We start from the raw sequence: 17,022 nt of genomic DNA, 5'->3' as shown, positions 1-17,022 counted from the left end.
CTGTTGACAATTGTGCTGCGTCTGGCTGCGGGTTGGCTCTGCTGTGGCATCGCGACTGCTAGATAGGCACCGGGTTTGGCTATGTGCCTGTGGAAACCGACCCCGACTGTCCGGGCGATGAGGTTGTTCGGCTTCAGACTGTGGAGGGGCTCAGCCCCTTTTGCCCGGTACTCCGTCCACATGCCCCAAGCAGACACCTTGGCCGCAGCTCCGTGCCTCGCCCCCCTTCCCCCTCTTGCCCCTCCCAACACACGCACGCGCCCGCGGCCCTTTCGCTGCCTCACCTCGAAGGCCTCTCACGCCTCCGCCTGCTCCCCACCCGGCTGAGCTTTCCCCACCGTCGCCGCCGCTTCCGGAGGCGCCCCTGCCCCTGTGCCGCTGTACCCTGTGCGCCGCCCCGCCAGACCGCCCAGTAGCTGCTGTGGCGATGAAGAGTCCGCTGCCTGCCCCAGCATCATCCCTGGCCCTTGTTGCCCTGGCCCTGGCCCTTGTTGCCCATGCCCTTGCCTTGCCCTTGCACCGACGGCCGTTTCCGAATGTCTGCGGCCCTGCATCCCTGCTGCCCAACACTTCCTTTGACACGGTGTGCTGTGGCGCTGTAGCCCGGCTGCCCGGCTGGCCGTAGGCGACCCTGCTGACCAACCACAAGGCCGGATCCACGTCAAAGATACCGGGCTGTTGGGCCCCGCCTCATTCTTTCCCCAACCAGCACCACTGCAGCCGCCATGCTTGCCCTGACCTCCGCTGTGCTTCGATCAGTCCCGGTCTGTGGTCATGTAGTTATGCGGAGCCAAGAAAGCTATTACCGTACCTTCAACTCCGACAATCGCCACGCGCACGGTCGGTACCGTTTGTGGGGTATCGTTCACTCCTCATTTTATTACAGTCAAGTAGGGCATGCTCTCCCTCATCCGCACTTGCACGCCATCCGCTCATTAATCTTGCGAGAGGACCGGGCCTGCTGCTGCACTGCTTTCGTTCATCGCACAAGTCGCCCCCAGTCGTCAGTCGCAGTCTGCCACAGCTAAGACCTAGCACCTCAACAAACATCCGCCGTTGGTGCGGTGCCGATAGCCGCCCGATCGCAACTACCCGCAAACGTAACGTCAGAAACCCTATCAAACTTGGACAACCTTGCGCACACATGTTCCGTTTCCCGCTACACGAGCAAAGCCACATGCGCGGAAACACGTCGTGTCACCTGTGAGCCCTCTGCCCCGTCCCAGGCACGTGTCAGACCCCTATGTGTTCCGTGTTACCGCGCAAAGTGCAAGCAGCCCCGACACGCCCGGCCCCACTCATGTGGGCTGAGCTTGCGCCGTTGTGAAGCCATCCACATAACGCAAGTCGTCGCAACGTGCACAGCTTGCCCAAACTATATGCACAGCACATAACATACTCCTCGTATCCGCCCGCCAGTTCCGTTGGCCTACACGTGTGAACAGCCAAGCTGCCCCCCCCCCGCAGCAGTGCGCAATACCGTGTCAGCACTGCGCCCCTTCCACCCGCTAACCCTAGAGCCCTACCATACCCGTTTACTAAAGTCGCGCCAGTCCCGGACCTCCCAATTGATGCTGACTTCGTAGTCCAGCTCCAGCAGCTTCTCCAGCCGCTTGTGCAGCTCCGCACTCAGCTCCACCCCGTGACGACTACTGCAACCATCCCCGGCGCCGCTGCTGATGCCGCCATCGTCGCTGTCCATGTCGCTACTCGCATAGCCGCCGCCACCGTCGCTGCAGTTGCTGCCGCTGCCGTCGCCTTCCTCAGCGGCATCACTGCCGCTGCTGCCGCTGCCCTCGCCCGGGCCGCCCGACATCGCCCACAGCTCCAGCAGCACCTGCACGCACGCCGCCGGCACCAGGCACATGTGGTGAAGCAGCGAGCAAGATGCAGGTACAGTAAAGCTCGCAAGTCTTGTCATTGCTCCGTAGAAGGGGAACGAGTGTGCACGCTCACACGCAACCCACCGACTACCTACACAAGCGCGCGCTTGCGCCAGCCACCGGCAGACCCATCTTACCTCGGACACGCACTGCCGGAAGTGGTGGCCAGCAGGGAGGGCTAGCTCGCCGGGCTGCAACGGCACCAATTCCACCGTTTGCTCCTTGCCGGGTCGCACCAGGCCCACCAGTTCCTCCGCGTCGCTGCGGGATGCGCACTCAACCACCACAGACCGCGGCGGCACGAGTGTTACCATTTTCCTAGGGCCACGCAGAAGCCGCTCAATGGTGCTGGAGTCGAGCCCGGCAAATATGCCGGTCTCCGCTCCTAACGTACCCACCACATCGTCCTGCCATTCCTTAACCCAAATGGAATACGGCGGCGGCACGCCTCGCAGGATTGCGAGAGCCGGGCCCACGCCACTCACGCGCCTGCTGGGCCTGCTGCTGCTACCGCCGTGACCGCTGTCACCGCCACTGCCGTCACTGGCACCACCGCTGTCACTGCCGCCGTCGCTGCAATTGCTGCCGTCCAGCAGCCCCCACGCCGACAGCCGGTCGAGCCCCCGCTCCAGCACGGAATCCAGGTCGACTGCGCCCAAGCTCAGGTCTGGCGGCGGGCCGCCGGGCGGCAGCTGCTCCGCTGCTGCTGAGCCCGCCGCACCGGCAGTGCCAGTTGCAGCAGCCATAGCAGCAGCACCCGCCGCCGCCGCCTGGCGGTACCTGCGGCCGCCGCCCATAAGGTCGTCGTCCCAGCTCCACTCTCCATGGTGCAGCCTCAAAGACTGCGGCAGCCCCATCAATGATAACACAGAGCAGACGGACTTCATGTCAGCACCACCCGTCAGCGACAGGCGGCCCAACCCCATCCGCTCGGAGCCAGCCGCCAATCGTGGCAGCGGTTGGTCTGGTCGCAGGCGGTCGAGTGACGACTCGTCAGGCTCTATGTCTGCAATGACCAGCTCCGGAATGAAGTCCTGCCCCAGCTGGACCGCGGCTGCTAGGACCATGGCCGGCATCGCCCACGGCCTAAAGGACAGCCCGCCAATCTCAACACGCTGCATTATGGGCAGCGGCGCTTCTGCCGTCGCTGCTGCCGCCGCTGCCGCCGCCGCCACCATTGGGGCTGACGGGCCGGGCGGCTCCGCCGCTCCCGCCCCTGCGCCCGCACCTCGCGCCGCCGCGTCCGCAGGCATGGCAAGCCCCTCCACCGCTGCTGGTGGCGGGTGCAGCGGCGGGTGGGGGTGCTGGTATGTGATGCTGCAGGAGCCGGCCACGCCGTCGCCGTGCTCGAGCGACTCCAACATGGTAAGGTGCCCCAGGCCTGGGGGCCGGCGGTCGCTCATCAGCTGCTGTAGCAACCCTCTGCTGTATTCGCGCGGCAGGTCGAAATTAATAAGCGCCAGTTGCTCGAGCTGAGAGAGCTGCTGCAGTGCCGCCACGCCGCCATCGCTGGTGGTCAGCCCTCCTGCCCCTGTCTTGAGCACCAGCTCGCGAAGCTGCGCGCAGCCGGACAGCGGCCGCAGGTGCTCCATGTCCTTTGGTCCCAACAGCGGCAGCTGAAGGCGCCGTAAGCGCGGACAGTTCTCGGCTAGCATGGCCAGCACGTTTGCGACGCGTTCGCTGTCTCCGTCGGCACACCAGCAGTCAAAGGGCCCTCTGACCTCCAGCTTCAGCTCTTCTAGACATGCTAGCTGTGCCCCTAGCGACGCATACAAATTGGGCATCGAGTCGGGCCTGTCGATCACGGCGACCCTTCCACTGCTGCGCACGCCTGGGAGCTGTTGTCGGGTCTCGGGCGTGGCGCCGAGCAGAGCCAAGAAAAGAATGAGCTCGTGATTTGCGCCCGCAAACAAGATCGCAAGCTTCGCGCAGGGCGGGAAGCGCACGAGAGGCGAGGGACGAGGGGCCTGCCCGTCGGTCCATAGCCTCACAGCCGCCGCGTCTATATGGAGGTGTGCCTCGGTAACGGTGCTGTCGAAGGCATCCCTGAAGCCTCGGCACACCGCCCGACAGCCAGCAAAGTCTTTATCGAACTTGCCGCCCAAAATGAGCTGGCGGGCCGGTGTCGGCAGTGACAGCAAATCGAGTAGGCTCGTGGGTAGCTCCATGGTGTTGCAATAAAGCTGAGTAACTTCTATATATATACTGCCTTGGTGGGCACTCGGTGTCATACCCCCGTTGGCAACGGACCTCCTCCATGCCGAGCTGCTCCATCGTTGTGCGCGTGTCTCCCCGAGCCCTTCGCACCCACGAGTATGCGGTGCGCTTACACACAATCACACATGTCTACCCGACTCGCGATCGCTTTGGCAGCCTGCCTCCAGCATACAGGTTGCGTTGTGACCTCAAACCGCCCCGTGTTACGGTTCCCTCAGTTGCCCGCCAAACGCCAGATGCCTTCCCCCGCCTCCCAACACTGCGCTTACCGCTGCCAAGGTATCCGACATTCCGCATCCTCCTCCTCCTCCTTCTAGTCTTCAGCTCCGGTGTTCGCGTCAACCTTGTGCCCGACATTCTCGATCGGCTGTCACAACTGAACCGCGTCCAATTTTCAACCCACCCGGCCTTCCGCATTCCAGCCTTCAACGTCTTGCCAGGTCCTACTTCTAGTCATCCTCACATCGCGCCACATCAGCCAGCTCCAAGGTTGGCGAGGGACTGCGCCGCCACCAACCCCGCCCATCAACAGCAAGTGCAAATGGGCGCGGGGCCGCCCCTCCGCTGCCCGCCCCCAACCCGCCCCCACCATCACCACCACCCAGAGCCCCGACCTCTCAGCAGAGGCCACCGGTGCTGACATCGACACTGCTGCTGTTTCTGGTGCCGGCACTTCTGGCTGCTGCTGCGGCTTGTAGGGCCAGGTAGGTGGTGGTGGAGGCGGCGGCGGCTGTTAGCAGGCAGCCCAACAGCGCCAGGGCCACAGCAGTGCGGTCAGAGCTCATGATCAGGCGCCAGCTAGCGCTGAGGCATGGTGGGGGCGTGGGCCGGTGAGGGGGAAAGGTGTTTCCCAACCACATACAAAGCAGAGACCTATATCCGGCGACGGGTGTTGGCGGTGGTGCTGGGCAGGGCGCGAGGGGATGCTATGGAGTGTGTGTGCGGCAGGGCTGCGTCGCAGCCTCGCAAGCAGGTGGGCAGAGAAGCGCGAGAGGGAAGACCAGTGGGCGGGAGGTGCTTGGCCGGCGGGTGAGAGGGGAGACGCAAGGGGCAGGGATAGAGCCGATGGCGTGAGCACTGACATGTGGCATGCACAAGGGCAGCTGAGGGGACAGCCCACACTTTCACGCCCTTGCATGCCCCTACAGTACCCACGACCCAACTCCCCACTTCCGGCCGACCCACATCCCGTGCTCCTTCACCATATGTCGCCGAATCCCACCCGACCCACATCCCCCAGCTACCAACCCAACGCATCCGTCTGCGGCAGCAGCACCAGCGCCCCACGCGCGGCAGCACGGGCCCTGACGGCAGCAGCAGCAGCAGCAGCAGCAGCAGCAGTGCTGCCGCTGCCGGAGGCGGCCGCACCTGCACCAGCAGTAGTGCAGCTACAGCCGCCGCATGGATAGACAAAAGTTTTGTCTTCTTGCCTTCTCGCAGCCCATCCATCCGTAATCCCCCCTGCCCAACCCGTGTCCCCAGCCGCCTCCTGTGCAATGGGCTCCGCCACGACCCCGGCCCTCCATCCCCCGGCCCTCCATCCCCCCTACGACCCTATCCCTCACATGCACGCCCACGCACACGCGCTGCCCCACCTCGAATGCCCCACGCGCCACCACCTGCAAGGCTGCCACTCACCCGGCGGCTCCCCACACGGCTGAGCTCGCCCCGCTGCCTCCGCACGTGCAGCCGCCGCCCCTGCGCCACCTGCCCTTGCCCCTTTGCCCCACAGCCGCCGGCCTCAAGGCCTCCTTCGAAGGCCTCCCGCACACTCCGCACTCTCCAGCGTCGGCCTTCCGAGCCACTCAATAGCAGCTGTCGCAATGCCCCAGCCCTGGCCCCAGTCCTGACTCCTGAGGGGGAGGGGGCCGAACGGAGTGGGAAGGGGTAAGGCGTGGCGTGGCGTGGCGTGGAGGGGGTTGGGAGGGTCAGCGGAAGTACACCCTACGTAGCAACACTGCTCCTGCGCTGCCTGCCGCCGGTCCCACGGCACTCAACCCCTGGCCCTGGCCCCTTGCTGCTGCCTGCTGCTGGCGCTACTGCTCCTATCCCAGCGCTCTCCCCGACCATCCAGCATCCGAGATTCCGAGTCCAGGGTGGTGTCAAAAGACACCGGTGACGCATTGATAGACAGTGCCCAATCCAGCCCTTCAAGCTTACCGAACAACCCTAACAACTTGCTGACAGTGCGCTAGCTGGCACGGATGTTGGCAGCGTTGACCGGAGCTGACCTTCCTGTTAACATGTACTTCAAACCAAGAACGCTAGAAGGTCAGCCGGATCCAACAGTCCCCTCCAACATACGATAACGGCCCAGCCCAGCCCAGCCCAGCCCCCGCTCTAGCCGCTCTTTGGCCACCCACCCATACAGGTAGAACTGCTGGTGTGAGTCCATGGTAGGCGCGAAGGGTCCAGAGGAGGCGACTGCCGCCGCGGCCTGTTGGGGCCGCGCCCCCGCTCACTGCAGACACTGCCTGCCACAGGTCCCTGCCATAGCTCACTGCTGGTCCTGCTCACAGGTACCCACCTCGCCGCCCTGAGTGTGCGTGCGGATGCGGGGAGCAGGCATCGGGCGTCGTGACAGCACAAACCGGCAAACGCACGAACAACAGCCAAGATCCATACACGAGCGGAACGACACGGCAGGTTGCACAGCGCAAACACGCGGTTGAACGCCACAGCCCGCATTTCCTTACCTCACCACCCAAGTTGTATGCACCCCTCCATGCAACTGCATCGCGTACGAGTGATGCCGCTTCGACTCGTATCCCTGCCACCGCCGGAGACTGCCCCATCTGTCACAGGCTGCATTGCGGTGTCGCGCAGCACGCTGTGCCGGCGCCCCGGCGTAGGCGCCCAGGCGAACATAGTCAATGGTATCATCGTTGCGTTATGTGTCGGTTTTTGTGTATCTGATGTGAATGCATGTATGCAAATGCGGAACTGTGGAAGGGACCGGAAATTCAATATAGAACCGCCGCTTTCTGCTCAGCGCGGGGCCTGGTGGCCAGCTCATAGTCCGTCAGGTGCATAGGCTATCCTATGTGCACTTAAAGCAAGGGGCGAAAACAGTTCAGGGCTTCAGGCAAATCCTTGCTTGGATCCAGGCTCATCTGAGTTTGGCCCTCTTTCTCCCAAAGCACTGCCACAAGCTCCCATAGCCTAAAACCAAAACAGCATCACCAGATAACCTGTAACCATATCCACTTTCTGCGCACCGTCAACACTCGACAGCGTGCGCTGCGTCATTTGCGTCAGCGCCGGGAGCTCCCATCTCCTTCCTCTTCCTTCGTTGCTGGATCCGCTTTTGTCCAGGTAAGAGGTTTATGGCATAGGTGACGCCTCGCAGCTCTGCGGGGGATGCTGCGGGGGGCTGCGGCCGGCGGGGGCTGCATCGTGCCGGAACTGCCAGCAAGAGCCTTGGTCAGCGCGCTTGCCCCTGCATTCCCGTTATGAGGTGCCCCTCTTACGATTTGAGGTTCCTGGGGTGCGCGAAGGGCCGCGCTTTCCAACAGCCAAGCGTTCGCAGATATGTTTACAGTTTCCGCCCCAAACCCGCAAATTCGCAGGGCTTCTGACAAGCTTTGGAGCCATAGACATCAACCAGCCTGCTGACAGTCTGGCCGGTACGTGCTGGTCTGGCCTATCTGCAATCGCTGACCTTTCGCGCCAATTATCGCAAAGCGCAAAGCGTGCACTCATTTCGTGTCTGCCGCCCTACAGGCAATATGGAGGCCCAGCTATTTGAGGCCAAGCACCAGGCAGCCGCTGCGTCGGCGGGCAGCAGGTACGGCGGGGCCGTGGCGCCATGGTTAGTGGCTACGCGGGGCCGCGTAGGGCGATGGAGCTCTGGTTCCTGAGTCTGGGCACGTGTCATGTCGTGTCGTGCGCTAATCCGGCGGCCTAAGGAACCGTACGGTGCGCTCGTACTTCCACTGCTCACACGGCTGCCGCCACCAACCTCTTCCCGCCCCCAGTGCCGCCGGGAGCGATGCCCCTGCACCGGCGGACAGCTGGAGCCGCCTGTCTCCTGCCGCGGTGCGCCATGTGGCTGCCCTGCTGCACCCCGACGACGCCACCTCCTTTGCACTCGTCAACCGCAGCACCGCGGCCACGCTGCACCTGGGCCTGCCGCGGCGGTACCGCAACGGGCCGAACTTCATGGCGCCAGACGAAGATTGGCTTGAGCCGCACCGTGCGCAGCAGCCGTGGCCCGAGGCCGCCTTTGCTGCGCAGTGGGGCCGGCCCGAGCCCTGGCGCTCGCTCAGCCTTCCCCAGCGCCGGCGGCTGCTATGTCTGGCCGCGTCCTCGGGCCACGCCGCCAGCTGGCACGTTGCGCGGGCGCACTGTGGCTGCGCAATGGACACAGAGGTCCTGGCGGCGGCAGCGGCGGCAGGCCACGTGGACGCTTGCAAGCTGCTGCTGCTGCCCAAGGGCGTGGCGCCCACCAAGGGCGTCGTGACGGCCGCCGCTTGGGCAGGGCAGCAGCCGGCGCTGGAGCTGCTGCTTGACGCAGGAGCAGACGACCTGCTGCAGGCGGCGGCCACGGGCGCGTGCATGGGCGGCCACGCGCGCCTTATCACCTGGCTGCGGCAGGAGCGCGGCCACGAGCTCAGCACGCAGGACAACGACGGCTACGACTGCGACATCGTCCGCAACGTCTGGCCCCAGACCGGCTACGTCGAGACGTCAGCGCGCTGGGGCCACGTGGCATTGGTGCGGCAGCTTATGGCGACCTTCCCGCTGGTGTATGGGGTGCCAGCGGACGCGCTCGGGGCGGAGGCGCTGTGGGCGGATGCGATGGCATCAGAGGGGTGCACAGCGGCTTCGCCGCCGCCTTCGGAGGCGGAGGAGGAGGAGGCGAGGAAGGCCGCGTATGAGGATACGCGGCGCCTTGACGCCCGGATGGCGCTGCTGGTTGCCGCCGCCGAGGGTTTCCCCGCAGCAGAGTTCGTGTGGCTGTGGCGCCTCTTTGAGCAGCACACCCCCGGGCTGCCCGAGGCCGACCAGTGGCCGCTCGCAGGACGACCTGGCGCGCGCCTGCTGGACTCGGCGGCTGGCAGCAGCACGGCCTGCTGGGCGGAGAAGGTGCAGTTCCTGCAGCAGCGCCTGCAGGGCGACGTCGGGTTGGGTGATGAGGAGCAGGCAGACCAGGAGCAGGCAGACCAGGAGCAGGCAGACCAGGAGCAGTCGGACGAGCCGGAGCTCCCGCCTTTCGATCAGATGGTGGAGAACGTCTGGTCGAGCGTGAGTCTGCGGCAGGACTACCTGCAGCGGCTGCAGCAGCTCAATGGCATGGGTATCAGGGACGACGAGCAGGCGGTCAACTGTGCCTTAATTAAGGGGCATGCCGACGCCCTTGCCTACCTGTGGCGGCCCGAGGGCGACATGCAGCCGTACGAGGACCTTGCCGAGACGTCCACGGCCACGCTCTGCTTTCCTTGCGGCCTGCGCATAATTGTGGGCGACACGCTGGCGGCCAAGGACGCCAACCTGCTGTCCACCCTGCAGCTGCTGCAGGACAAGTACGGGGCCAAGTACCTTGCCCGCCACGCTGCATACGCAGCGCGGAACGAGGCAAGCCTCAGCTCCGCGCCGGAGCAATCGCTGCTGTACCTGGCAGCGGAGGCCAAGGGAGCATTTGACGTGGAGGCCTGGACAGATGCCTTCACCGGGGCGGCCCGCACCGGCGCCAGCCTGCGGCTGCTGCGAAAGCTGCGCGAGCGCGGCGCGGCGGTTGACCTGGGCGCAGTGGCGGAGGGCGGCAGCCAGGAGGCGCTGGAGTGGGCCGTGGCGGAGCTGGAGGCGGAGGGCCGCCCGCCGCAGGTGCGAGTCATTGGCGGGCGGGGTTCCCAATATAGCCAGGGGACTCGGGGAGGTCGCTTGTGCTTCGAAGGCAGTGGGTGCTCGGCGCGCTGGGTTGACGTGTTGCATGCCCAATGATGCCGCCTAATGTACATCGCATGGAAAGCACCTGTGGTTTGCATGTTGGAGGGACGGAAGCGTCATTCACTCAAACAACCTGGCCTGACTTCACACACAGGCACTTGAGCAGGAGCAGGCAAGGCGGTGCGCCAAGAACAGGATGGCTGTCGACTGGCTCCGCTCAAAGGGCCTGCTGCCGCCGGAGCCGGCAGAGGACGCGGAGGAGATGGACGAGATGGAAGAGGGGGATGTGGAGGAGATGGAGGAGGCGATGGATTGGGACTGAGGAGTGGATTCTAGGAGTGCTATGGTGATGGGCTGCTGCGGCAGTGCCCCCCCCCTCTGCTAAGTGTTGAGCTTGCGTGCTGTCCAGATGCGCGAAGCAGGTTATGAGAATGCTTTTAAGACGAACAATGCGGTTGGTGTCGGCCAGCCCACGCATCCAGCCCGCAAGCTGGCAAATGAAGCACGTGTCCAGCACTGGAGATCGCACATGATGGTGCACTGCGTGTTCGAGAGCACAAGCTAGGGTTGTTCATGTGTTGTAGCGCAGCAAAATCTGCCTGGTCGCTGCCGTGCGCACGTACGGTATACATACAATTCTGCGCGGTACACCCACATGCAAACAGTACGGCACATACAGCAGTTTGTTTCACGTGTTTGCTGTTGGGCGATGTGAATGCAGGCATGCATGATGGCGACTCGGTTCCGCGCACTGACGCAGAAGCTGTAGTCCGCAGTCCACCTTGGTTGCTCTGGTCATGGCCGGACAAATTAACATAGCAAACGTGGCCACCACCTTCATCCAACTGCCCAGCGCTGCAGCTTCCCCTCTTGCCATCCTAGGGGCAACTGGCCAGACGTACCCTGCCCAGCACTGTGCCTACCACAACCACGGTATCCGACCTCCCGCATCCACCTTCTTCTAGGCTTCTGCTCCTGCGTTCGCGTCAGTTCACGTCTACCTCATGCCCGCCCACCTCGGCTGCGCATATTCCAATCATCAATTACACACACACCAGGTGCATCACCCAGCCTTCCGCATTCCAGCCTTCAACTCAGCCTGCCAACCGAGCCAGCCTTCATCTCAGCCTTCCTGTTTGAGACGCATCCGGCCCTCATACTTATAGCTCCGCATGCACCACAGCTAGCGCCAGGATTGCAGGTGCGGGTACATGTGCAGGTGCCGCCCCCCCCCCCCCAACCACCACCACCATCACCATCACCACCACCAAGAGCCCCGACCTCTCAGCAGAGGTCAACGTTGCTGACATCGACGCTGCTGCTGTTTCTGGTGCCGGCACTTCTGGCTGCTGCTGCGGCTTGTAGGGCCAGGTAGGTGGTGGTGGAGGCGGCGGCGGCTGTGAGCAGGCAGCCCAACAGCGCCAGGGCCACAGCGGTGCGGTCAGAGCTCATGAGCAGGCGCCAGCTAGCCCTGAGGCGTGGCGGTGATGGGCGGAGGAGACAGCGGTGCAGGGGCAGGGTTTGGGGGTAGTCGGCACCGATACCAGAACATGCGCGAGCGTGCTGAGGTATGTGCAGGCAGCCCGGAAGGGAGCACGAGAAGAAAGAAGCGAAGTGGATTGGCATGCGACCCACATCCCGCGCTCCCTCACCACATACCGGTATCGCGAAATCCCACCCGACCCACATCCCTCACCTACCAGCCCAAAGCCCCCGTCAGCGGCAGCAGCACCAGCGCCCCACGCGCGGCAGCGCCGGCCCTGACGCCGGCAGCAGCAGTGCTACTGCCGCCGGAGGCGGCCGCACCAGCACCAGCAGTAGCAGCCGCGTCACAGGTGCTACTGCCGCCGCCACCTGCTGGGCCGTTTGGCTCCAGCGGCTCACTGCCCGGCAGTAGCTGGTACGGCACTGCTGCCAGCGCCGCCAACTCGTTGAAGCTGTTGCTGCTACTGCCACGGCCGCCCGCAGCAGCACCACCACCGTTGCCGCCAAGGCCGAGGCCGCCCAGGCGACCAGCGCCGCCGCTGCTGCTACTGCTAGCGCGCCACGCACTGCTTGCTGCCGCGGATATCTCATCATTTTCTGGCGTCAGCAGCAGCTGTTGCTGTTGCTGCCCAGCCACCTCGGGAGCAAAGGTCACACGCCGCACACGGCCGCTACCGCCGCCGTTGCCCCTGCTACTGCTAGCGCTACTGTCGGCGGCGGGCCCTGCTACAGCCGCGTGCCCGCCGCCGCCACTGGCAGTAGCAGCTGCATCACCTCCAGCAGCACCCGTCGGGCCGTGGTGGGGCGCGGGGATGGCGATGGGGCGGGAGGAGGGCCGCTCAGGCATGGGCAGGTGCGGCGGCGGCGTGGATGGCGGCATGTGTATGTGCGGCGGTGTGTCGGCACCCCCGCCTCTACTGCCACCGCCACCGTGCGTTCCCGCCACCCCCGTATCGCCTCCCCGCCCGCTCTGGAGGCCCTTGTACCCAGCCGCCTCGCCCGCTGCATTGCCGCCGCCACCGCCCGCGCCGCCGCCACCCAGTGCTGCCGCTACAGCCGCCGCCGCCTCTGCTACTGCCGCAGGCCACGCCGCCCCCTCCTCCTGCACTCCGGCATCCGCCTCCTCCGCCTCCCCTGTTGCCGCTGCTGCTGCTGCTACAGCCGGCGCCGCCGGCTCAGCCGTAATGCCCAGTGTACGGCTGAAACCGTGGAACGAGCCGTCCGCATCTCCAGCGTCGTCATTAACCGCCGCCGCCGCCAGATCCATCTCGCCTGGATCCACGCCAACCGTGATGTAACCGCGGAACTCGTCCGTACCGGCGCCGTACAGGTAACCGCCGGTCTGGAAGCGGCGGCGGTGCGATCCAGCGTCAGCGGCGAGGGTGGCGGCGGCAATGGCGCCAGGCGACAGCGACAGAGGCGCCAGCAGGTGCGGGGAGGAGCCGAAGGAGGAGGAGGGACCGACGGCGCCGGGGGCGAAGACGGCGGCGGCGGCGCAGGGGCTGAGGAGACCGGCGGCAGAGGCGGTGGCGCTGGTGCTGAGTAGGAGGTTGCGGTCTTCCTAAAAGCGAAGGACGAGAAAAGGAGATGGTGGATGGAGGAAGGGTAAGAGCGGGACATGGGTTTGGTTTGGACCAGTGCGGTTGCTCCAAGCCCCCAGCCGTCCTCTGCCTCAGCCGCAGCTCGTGCTTCACCCCCCTTCCTCTCTCTTGCCCCTCCCAACACACGCACACGCCCGCGGCCCTCTCGCTCTTTGCCTCACCTCGAAGGCCTCTCGCGCCTCCGCCTGCTCCTCACCCGGCTGATCTGCCCCCACCGCCGCCGCCGCTTCCTTAGCCGCCCCTGCCCCTGTGCCGCCCTGACCCTGCCCCCGCCCCTGCCCCTGCTCTCTACTGCCGCCTGCCTCAGCGCCGGCGGGCCCCGCACTCTCCAGGTGCTGCTGCTGCTGCTGCTGCCAGGTGGCGATGTGGAGCCCGCTGCGCCCGCCCTGGCCCTGGCCAGCCGTAGGGGCGGGCGCCGCGGTGGTGCGGAGCAGCCGTTGGTCCTCCTGGGGCAGGCAGTTCGGGCGTAGGGCGTTACGGGGGTGGGGCGCGGTATGGCGTGGCGTTGCATTTCGTTGCGTTGCGGTAATGGCGCGGCGTGGCGTGACACGAAGGCAGCAGGCCAGGCCCTGCGGCTTCAAAACCCACAACGTGCTTCACTGACAGCGTCTAGCACCCCCGCACCGGCACCCCACCGTCCCGACTGCGGATGTGCATGCGCGGCCCGCACCACCTCCACCCTCACCCATCTCCACCCGACCCACCTTGAACGCCGCCCACGCCGCATCCCGCGGCCCAACCGTCCCTTCCCCCGCTGCTCCGCCGCCTGCCTCCGGGCCTGCAGCACTCACCGCCTGACCCTGACCCCGGCCAGCGGTCCCTTGCTGCTGCCGCCTGTCACTGTCACTGCTGCTGCTGCTGCTGTTGCTGGGGCCGGGACCCGCCGCCGCCGCCCCACACACTACCACCCCCTCCAGCCTTCCAGAGTCGGACGCCCCCTGCACCCACGCCGCGTCGCCGGACCCCAGTCCCAGCCCTGCCACCGGCTCCAGCCCTGCCACCGGCTCCAGCCCTGCCACCGGTCCCTGCCCTGCCACCGGCCCCGCTGGCGCCTCTGCTGCCTCCTCGCGGCGTCGCCCACCACCACTGGCCTTCTCCCCGCCGCCCTCCTCGCCACCCAGCGCCGCAGCCACCATGCCTGCCCCCGTGACCGTTGCTTCCGCTGAAGCCGCGGTGGGCTTCGGGGCACCTCCGCTGGGGGCTATGACGCCTCCGCCTGGAGGTAGCGCGGCGGCCTGCGGGCCCGATGGGTTGCAATCACACACAATGTAGACGGGTGACGGCAGCGGCGGGGAGGGGTGGCGGCAACAGCTGCCTGCCCGGCGGCCTGATGGCCTCGTTCGGGGAGCGCGGGAGGGTAGGTAGGGCGACAACAGCGAGCAGGGGTATTTTTGGGCCATGTGAGGAGCCTCAGGCTTGCAGACTCACGCAAACTGGGACAGGCGCACACGCGAGCGCAAAGTCTAACTGTCAAAGTCCCTGCCACGTGTGGGGATAATTACCTGGGGTAGCTGCGGCGTCCACAGCGAACGCTTTGAGCCACTCGCACCACTTGCACCAGTGCCAGGGGCCGCGGGCAGCATAGGCGCAGCCCTGTTGCTGTGGCTGGTCCTGCTGCTGCGGCTCGCTGCCTGATGCGAATCCGAATGATGCGCTTTGGAACGCTGGCGCGGGCGAGGCGCTGGCTGCCCCGCGGACACCGAGTCAGCTCACAGCAGTGCTTGACGGTGCTTGCGTGTTTAGGGTTGACCCGCGGGGCCAGGAAGTGGAAGCTGCAGCGTGTACTGTAGCTGGTAATGCAAGATGTTTAGTTGTTTGCAAGTTGGTCGGGGAGCGCGGATGTGTAGGGCCTCGCGAGAGGGCGTCGACAGGGCAGCCCCCGGGGCGGAGACCTGCATGGGAAAGTTCCGGTGCAGCATGTGCGGTGCTCGACCCAAAACAACGTATGTCTCACCTTGCGATTGTCGCCGCCTATATATTTGCACCGATTCGCAACGTACATTTTGTCATCATCCGACCTTTGCTACTTCACTCCATCAAGCGACTAATCCATCACACCGTTTTCGCCACTTTAGCCCAGCCGTCTTTAGCTCAACTCCATATAGCTTCGAGCTCTGAGCTCATATAAAACTAGCTTTCATCAATGGAGCCAGAGAAGAAGGACGCGGAGAAGAAGCCCGAGGCGGAGGAGGCTGAGCAGCCCGGGCCCAGCGCGAGCATCGGCGAGCAAGCTGGCGAGGAGGAGGAGGAGGAGGAGGAATGCGGCTGGTGCAAGTGGATGAAGGCGGGCGGGTGCAAGGAGCCGTTCCAGGTGCGCTTGTGTGCCTGAGGTGTTGGGGAGAAGGCAGGGGAGAAGGCAGGAGGGGGGCCGGGGATGCGGACACGCGGCGTGTCAGGCCGTACGTGACGTGGCATGGAGCGAGAGGACCCGGGGTGCAGGGCGGGTGTCAGTCAGTCAAACTGACAGGCTGTGGCGGCGGGGCGGGGTTGCGGGGCCAGACCTAGGCGCGGGTTTGCAGCTCCGGCGACAATGGCAGGAGGTGCGCCCTCCCCAGTTGGCCCCACCAGCCGTGGCGCCGCCCTGCGGGCCGGACCCCCCCCCCCGACCTCGCGCCCGGCCTCACTTCTGACACGTTACCTTTGCAACATTAGCCGGGATCTTTCTCGATTCCCGTTCTTATCCTTCACCGCTGCCTCCACCGGCACCTCTGCCGCGCCGCGCCCCTGTCCCGGTGCCGCCGCGTCTGCCCCTCTCGCGCCAGGTCTGGCTGGATTGCGTGGACGGCGTGAAGGCGGCGGGGCGGCAGGACGTGGAGAGCTGCGCGGCGGTGATGGGGCCACTGTGGGAGTGCATGGAGAAGCACAGGGAGTACTACGCTCCACAGCTCAGCTCGCTGGCAGACAAGAAGGCGGCGGCGGCAGGGGATGCAGAGGAGGGGCTAGCATAGGAGGGGGGTAGCAGCTAAACAAGGGGGGTAGCAGCTAAACGAAGGGGGGGTGCAGAGGAGGGGTTGCAGAGGAGGGTGGGTAGCAGCTGAGGGGGGAGAGGAGGGGGCGGCAGCAGAGGGGAAAGGCGGAGGCGAGCAAGGGCAAGTAGGTGTGTAGGGGAGATGGGAGGGGAGAGGGGGGAGGACAGGGGTTTGGGTGTGGGGCTGGAGAGCAAGCGGTGAGGTGAGGTGTGTGCGGGCGCGAGTGGAGAGGCGGTGAGGGGGTTTGAATTGGTGGCGGTGTCTGACCAAAGCCCCTGGTAGCTGCATTGTTGTGAGCGGGAGGAAAGATGCCGTGTGCCGTGTGAAGCTGAACTGCCAGGTTCATGCGCAGCCAGTGCAATGCCCGCCGACGATGTGGTCGTGGCACCGGGCGTTTCCGAAGGACAAACAATACAACAGTCTCGTCGGCTGGCGGGCAGGCAGGTCTTCAGGTTCTGGAGGTAGAGGTGTTCAGGTGCTGGGGTCGACGTGTGCGTGAAGGTACCGGTGTGATGCTGCCCGCTGAAATGGGCATACCGTACCGTAAATGAACAGGGTGCTTGCTGCTTTCATTTAGAGCTCAACTGCATCGGGACAGGGACCGTCAGGCGTCTGCTGTTTCAGACAGGGGAGGTTCCTCCCCTGGTTTCAGATCACGGCTGCAAAGTGCAAACTTTCACCAATCGTCCTGCTAAAGAGAAAGCACACGCGCGCGGGGGGATGGCACCACGGGGGCATTGTGTACCAGGTATAACGCCAGAGTCTAGCTGCAGCGGGGCGACTGTGCTGCTGCTGGTGCGTGTTGGCCGGCTGGTGCTCGTGCTGGTGCTGGTGTGGTTGGGCTGGTGGCTGGTGCAGGCTGGTGAGCGGGGCGATAGGAGATACGGTATCGACGATGCTGCAAGGAAATGATCAAACGAACGCGCACGATGCCAAAAGATGTGTAAGCACAGCCGACAAGGGCATTACAGGCACCAG

The 17,022-nt window shown here is 65.2% G+C and overlaps 6 protein-coding genes across 6 annotated transcripts in view; 2 read left to right on the top strand and 4 right to left on the bottom strand.

Moving 5' to 3' along the window:
* Positions 1-418: 418 nt before the first annotated feature.
* CHLRE_14g620100v5 (uncharacterized protein) lies at positions 419-4,040 on the bottom strand. Its single transcript, XM_043070168.1, has 2 exons — positions 2,021-4,040; positions 419-1,837 (listed from the first exon to the last, which is right to left on the bottom strand). Exons 1-2 carry the CDS (start codon positions 3,665-3,667, stop codon positions 1,523-1,525), a joined length of 1,962 nt encoding a protein of 653 aa, XP_042916841.1. The 5' UTR covers positions 3,668-4,040; the 3' UTR covers positions 419-1,522.
* A 157-nt stretch (positions 4,041-4,197) lies between these two features.
* On the bottom strand, positions 4,198-5,160 carry CHLRE_14g620076v5 (uncharacterized protein). Its single transcript, XM_043070167.1, has one exon. The coding sequence runs from the start codon at positions 4,958-4,960 to the stop codon at positions 4,718-4,720; it is 243 nt and encodes an 80-aa protein (XP_042916840.1). The 5' UTR covers positions 4,961-5,160; the 3' UTR covers positions 4,198-4,717.
* A 1,990-nt stretch (positions 5,161-7,150) lies between these two features.
* On the top strand, positions 7,151-10,806 carry CHLRE_14g620050v5 (uncharacterized protein). Its single transcript, XM_043070166.1, has 5 exons — positions 7,151-7,415; positions 7,670-7,726; positions 7,824-7,887; positions 8,078-9,926; positions 10,144-10,806. The coding sequence occupies exons 3-5, from the start codon at positions 7,829-7,831 to the stop codon at positions 10,309-10,311; spliced, it is 2,076 nt and encodes a 691-aa protein (XP_042916839.1). The 5' UTR covers positions 7,151-7,415; positions 7,670-7,726; positions 7,824-7,828; the 3' UTR covers positions 10,312-10,806.
* Positions 10,807-10,818: 12 nt separating this feature from the next.
* On the bottom strand, positions 10,819-14,860 carry CHLRE_14g620000v5 (uncharacterized protein). The gene is made up of 5 exons (XM_043070165.1): positions 14,578-14,860; positions 13,867-14,310; positions 13,237-13,521; positions 11,690-13,035; positions 10,819-11,460 (listed from the first exon to the last, which is right to left on the bottom strand). The coding sequence occupies exons 1-5, from the start codon at positions 14,656-14,658 to the stop codon at positions 11,274-11,276; spliced, it is 2,343 nt and encodes a 780-aa protein (XP_042916838.1). The 5' UTR covers positions 14,659-14,860; the 3' UTR covers positions 10,819-11,273.
* A 200-nt stretch (positions 14,861-15,060) lies between these two features.
* Positions 15,061-16,996, top strand: CHLRE_14g619950v5 (uncharacterized protein). The gene is made up of 2 exons (XM_001690252.3): positions 15,061-15,386; positions 15,838-16,996. The coding sequence occupies exons 1-2, from the start codon at positions 15,219-15,221 to the stop codon at positions 16,021-16,023; spliced, it is 354 nt and encodes a 117-aa protein (XP_001690304.2). The 5' UTR covers positions 15,061-15,218; the 3' UTR covers positions 16,024-16,996.
* Position 16,997: 1 nt separating this feature from the next.
* The window catches only part of CHLRE_14g619900v5 (uncharacterized protein), a 4,763-nt gene continuing 4,738 nt past the window's right edge, over positions 16,998-17,022 (bottom strand). Inside the window, exon 6 of the mRNA XM_043070164.1 lies at positions 16,998-17,022. This exon is cut by the window's right edge and continues 688 nt beyond it. The gene's annotated coding sequence lies outside the window, so the exon portion shown is untranslated.

The sequence above is a fragment of the Chlamydomonas reinhardtii genome, chromosome 14 (assembly GCF_000002595.2).
Source record: "Chlamydomonas reinhardtii strain CC-503 cw92 mt+ chromosome 14, whole genome shotgun sequence".
In the NCBI taxonomy this organism is placed as follows: Eukaryota; Viridiplantae; Chlorophyta; class Chlorophyceae; order Chlamydomonadales; family Chlamydomonadaceae; genus Chlamydomonas; species Chlamydomonas reinhardtii.
Note: the sequence above shows the minus strand (reverse complement) of the source record. Positions and strands in the feature narration are given on the sequence as shown.

What these genes read in the sequence shown, in the direction of transcription:
- CHLRE_14g620050v5 (XM_043070166.1), top strand. Translation starts at nt 7,829, where the DNA reads ATGGAGGCCCAGCTATTTGAGGCCAAGCACCAGGCAGCCGCTGCGTCG. An exon ending in GCTGCGTCGGCGGGCAGCAG is followed by an intron (nt 7,888 to 8,077) that starts GTACGGCGGGGC and finishes TCCCGCCCCCAG; the next exon opens with TGCCGCCGGGAGCGATGCCC. An exon ending in CGGAGGGCCGCCCGCCGCAG is followed by an intron (nt 9,927 to 10,143) that starts GTGCGAGTCATT and finishes CTTCACACACAG; the next exon opens with GCACTTGAGCAGGAGCAGGC.
- CHLRE_14g620076v5 (XM_043070167.1), bottom strand. Translation starts at nt 4,960, where the DNA reads ATGTGGTTGGGAAACACCTTTCCCCCTCACCGGCCCACGCCCCCACCA.
- CHLRE_14g620000v5 (XM_043070165.1), bottom strand. Translation starts at nt 14,658, where the DNA reads ATGCTGCCCGCGGCCCCTGGCACTGGTGCAAGTGGTGCGAGTGGCTCA. An exon ending in GCCGGGGTCAGGGTCAGGCG is followed by an intron (nt 13,522 to 13,866) that starts GTGAGTGCTGCA and finishes TGCCTGCCCCAG; the next exon opens with GAGGACCAACGGCTGCTCCG. An exon ending in CTGACGGGGGCTTTGGGCTG is followed by an intron (nt 11,461 to 11,689) that starts GTAGGTGAGGGA and finishes GCCACGCCTCAG; the next exon opens with GGCTAGCTGGCGCCTGCTCA.
- CHLRE_14g619950v5 (XM_001690252.3), top strand. Translation starts at nt 15,219, where the DNA reads ATGGAGCCAGAGAAGAAGGACGCGGAGAAGAAGCCCGAGGCGGAGGAG. An exon ending in GGTGCAAGGAGCCGTTCCAG is followed by an intron (nt 15,387 to 15,837) that starts GTGCGCTTGTGT and finishes CTCTCGCGCCAG; the next exon opens with GTCTGGCTGGATTGCGTGGA.
- CHLRE_14g620100v5 (XM_043070168.1), bottom strand. Translation starts at nt 3,667, where the DNA reads ATGCCCAATTTGTATGCGTCGCTAGGGGCACAGCTAGCATGTCTAGAA. An exon ending in TCCGGCAGTGCGTGTCCGAG is followed by an intron (nt 1,838 to 2,020) that starts GTAAGATGGGTC and finishes GCGTGCGTGCAG; the next exon opens with GTGCTGCTGGAGCTGTGGGC.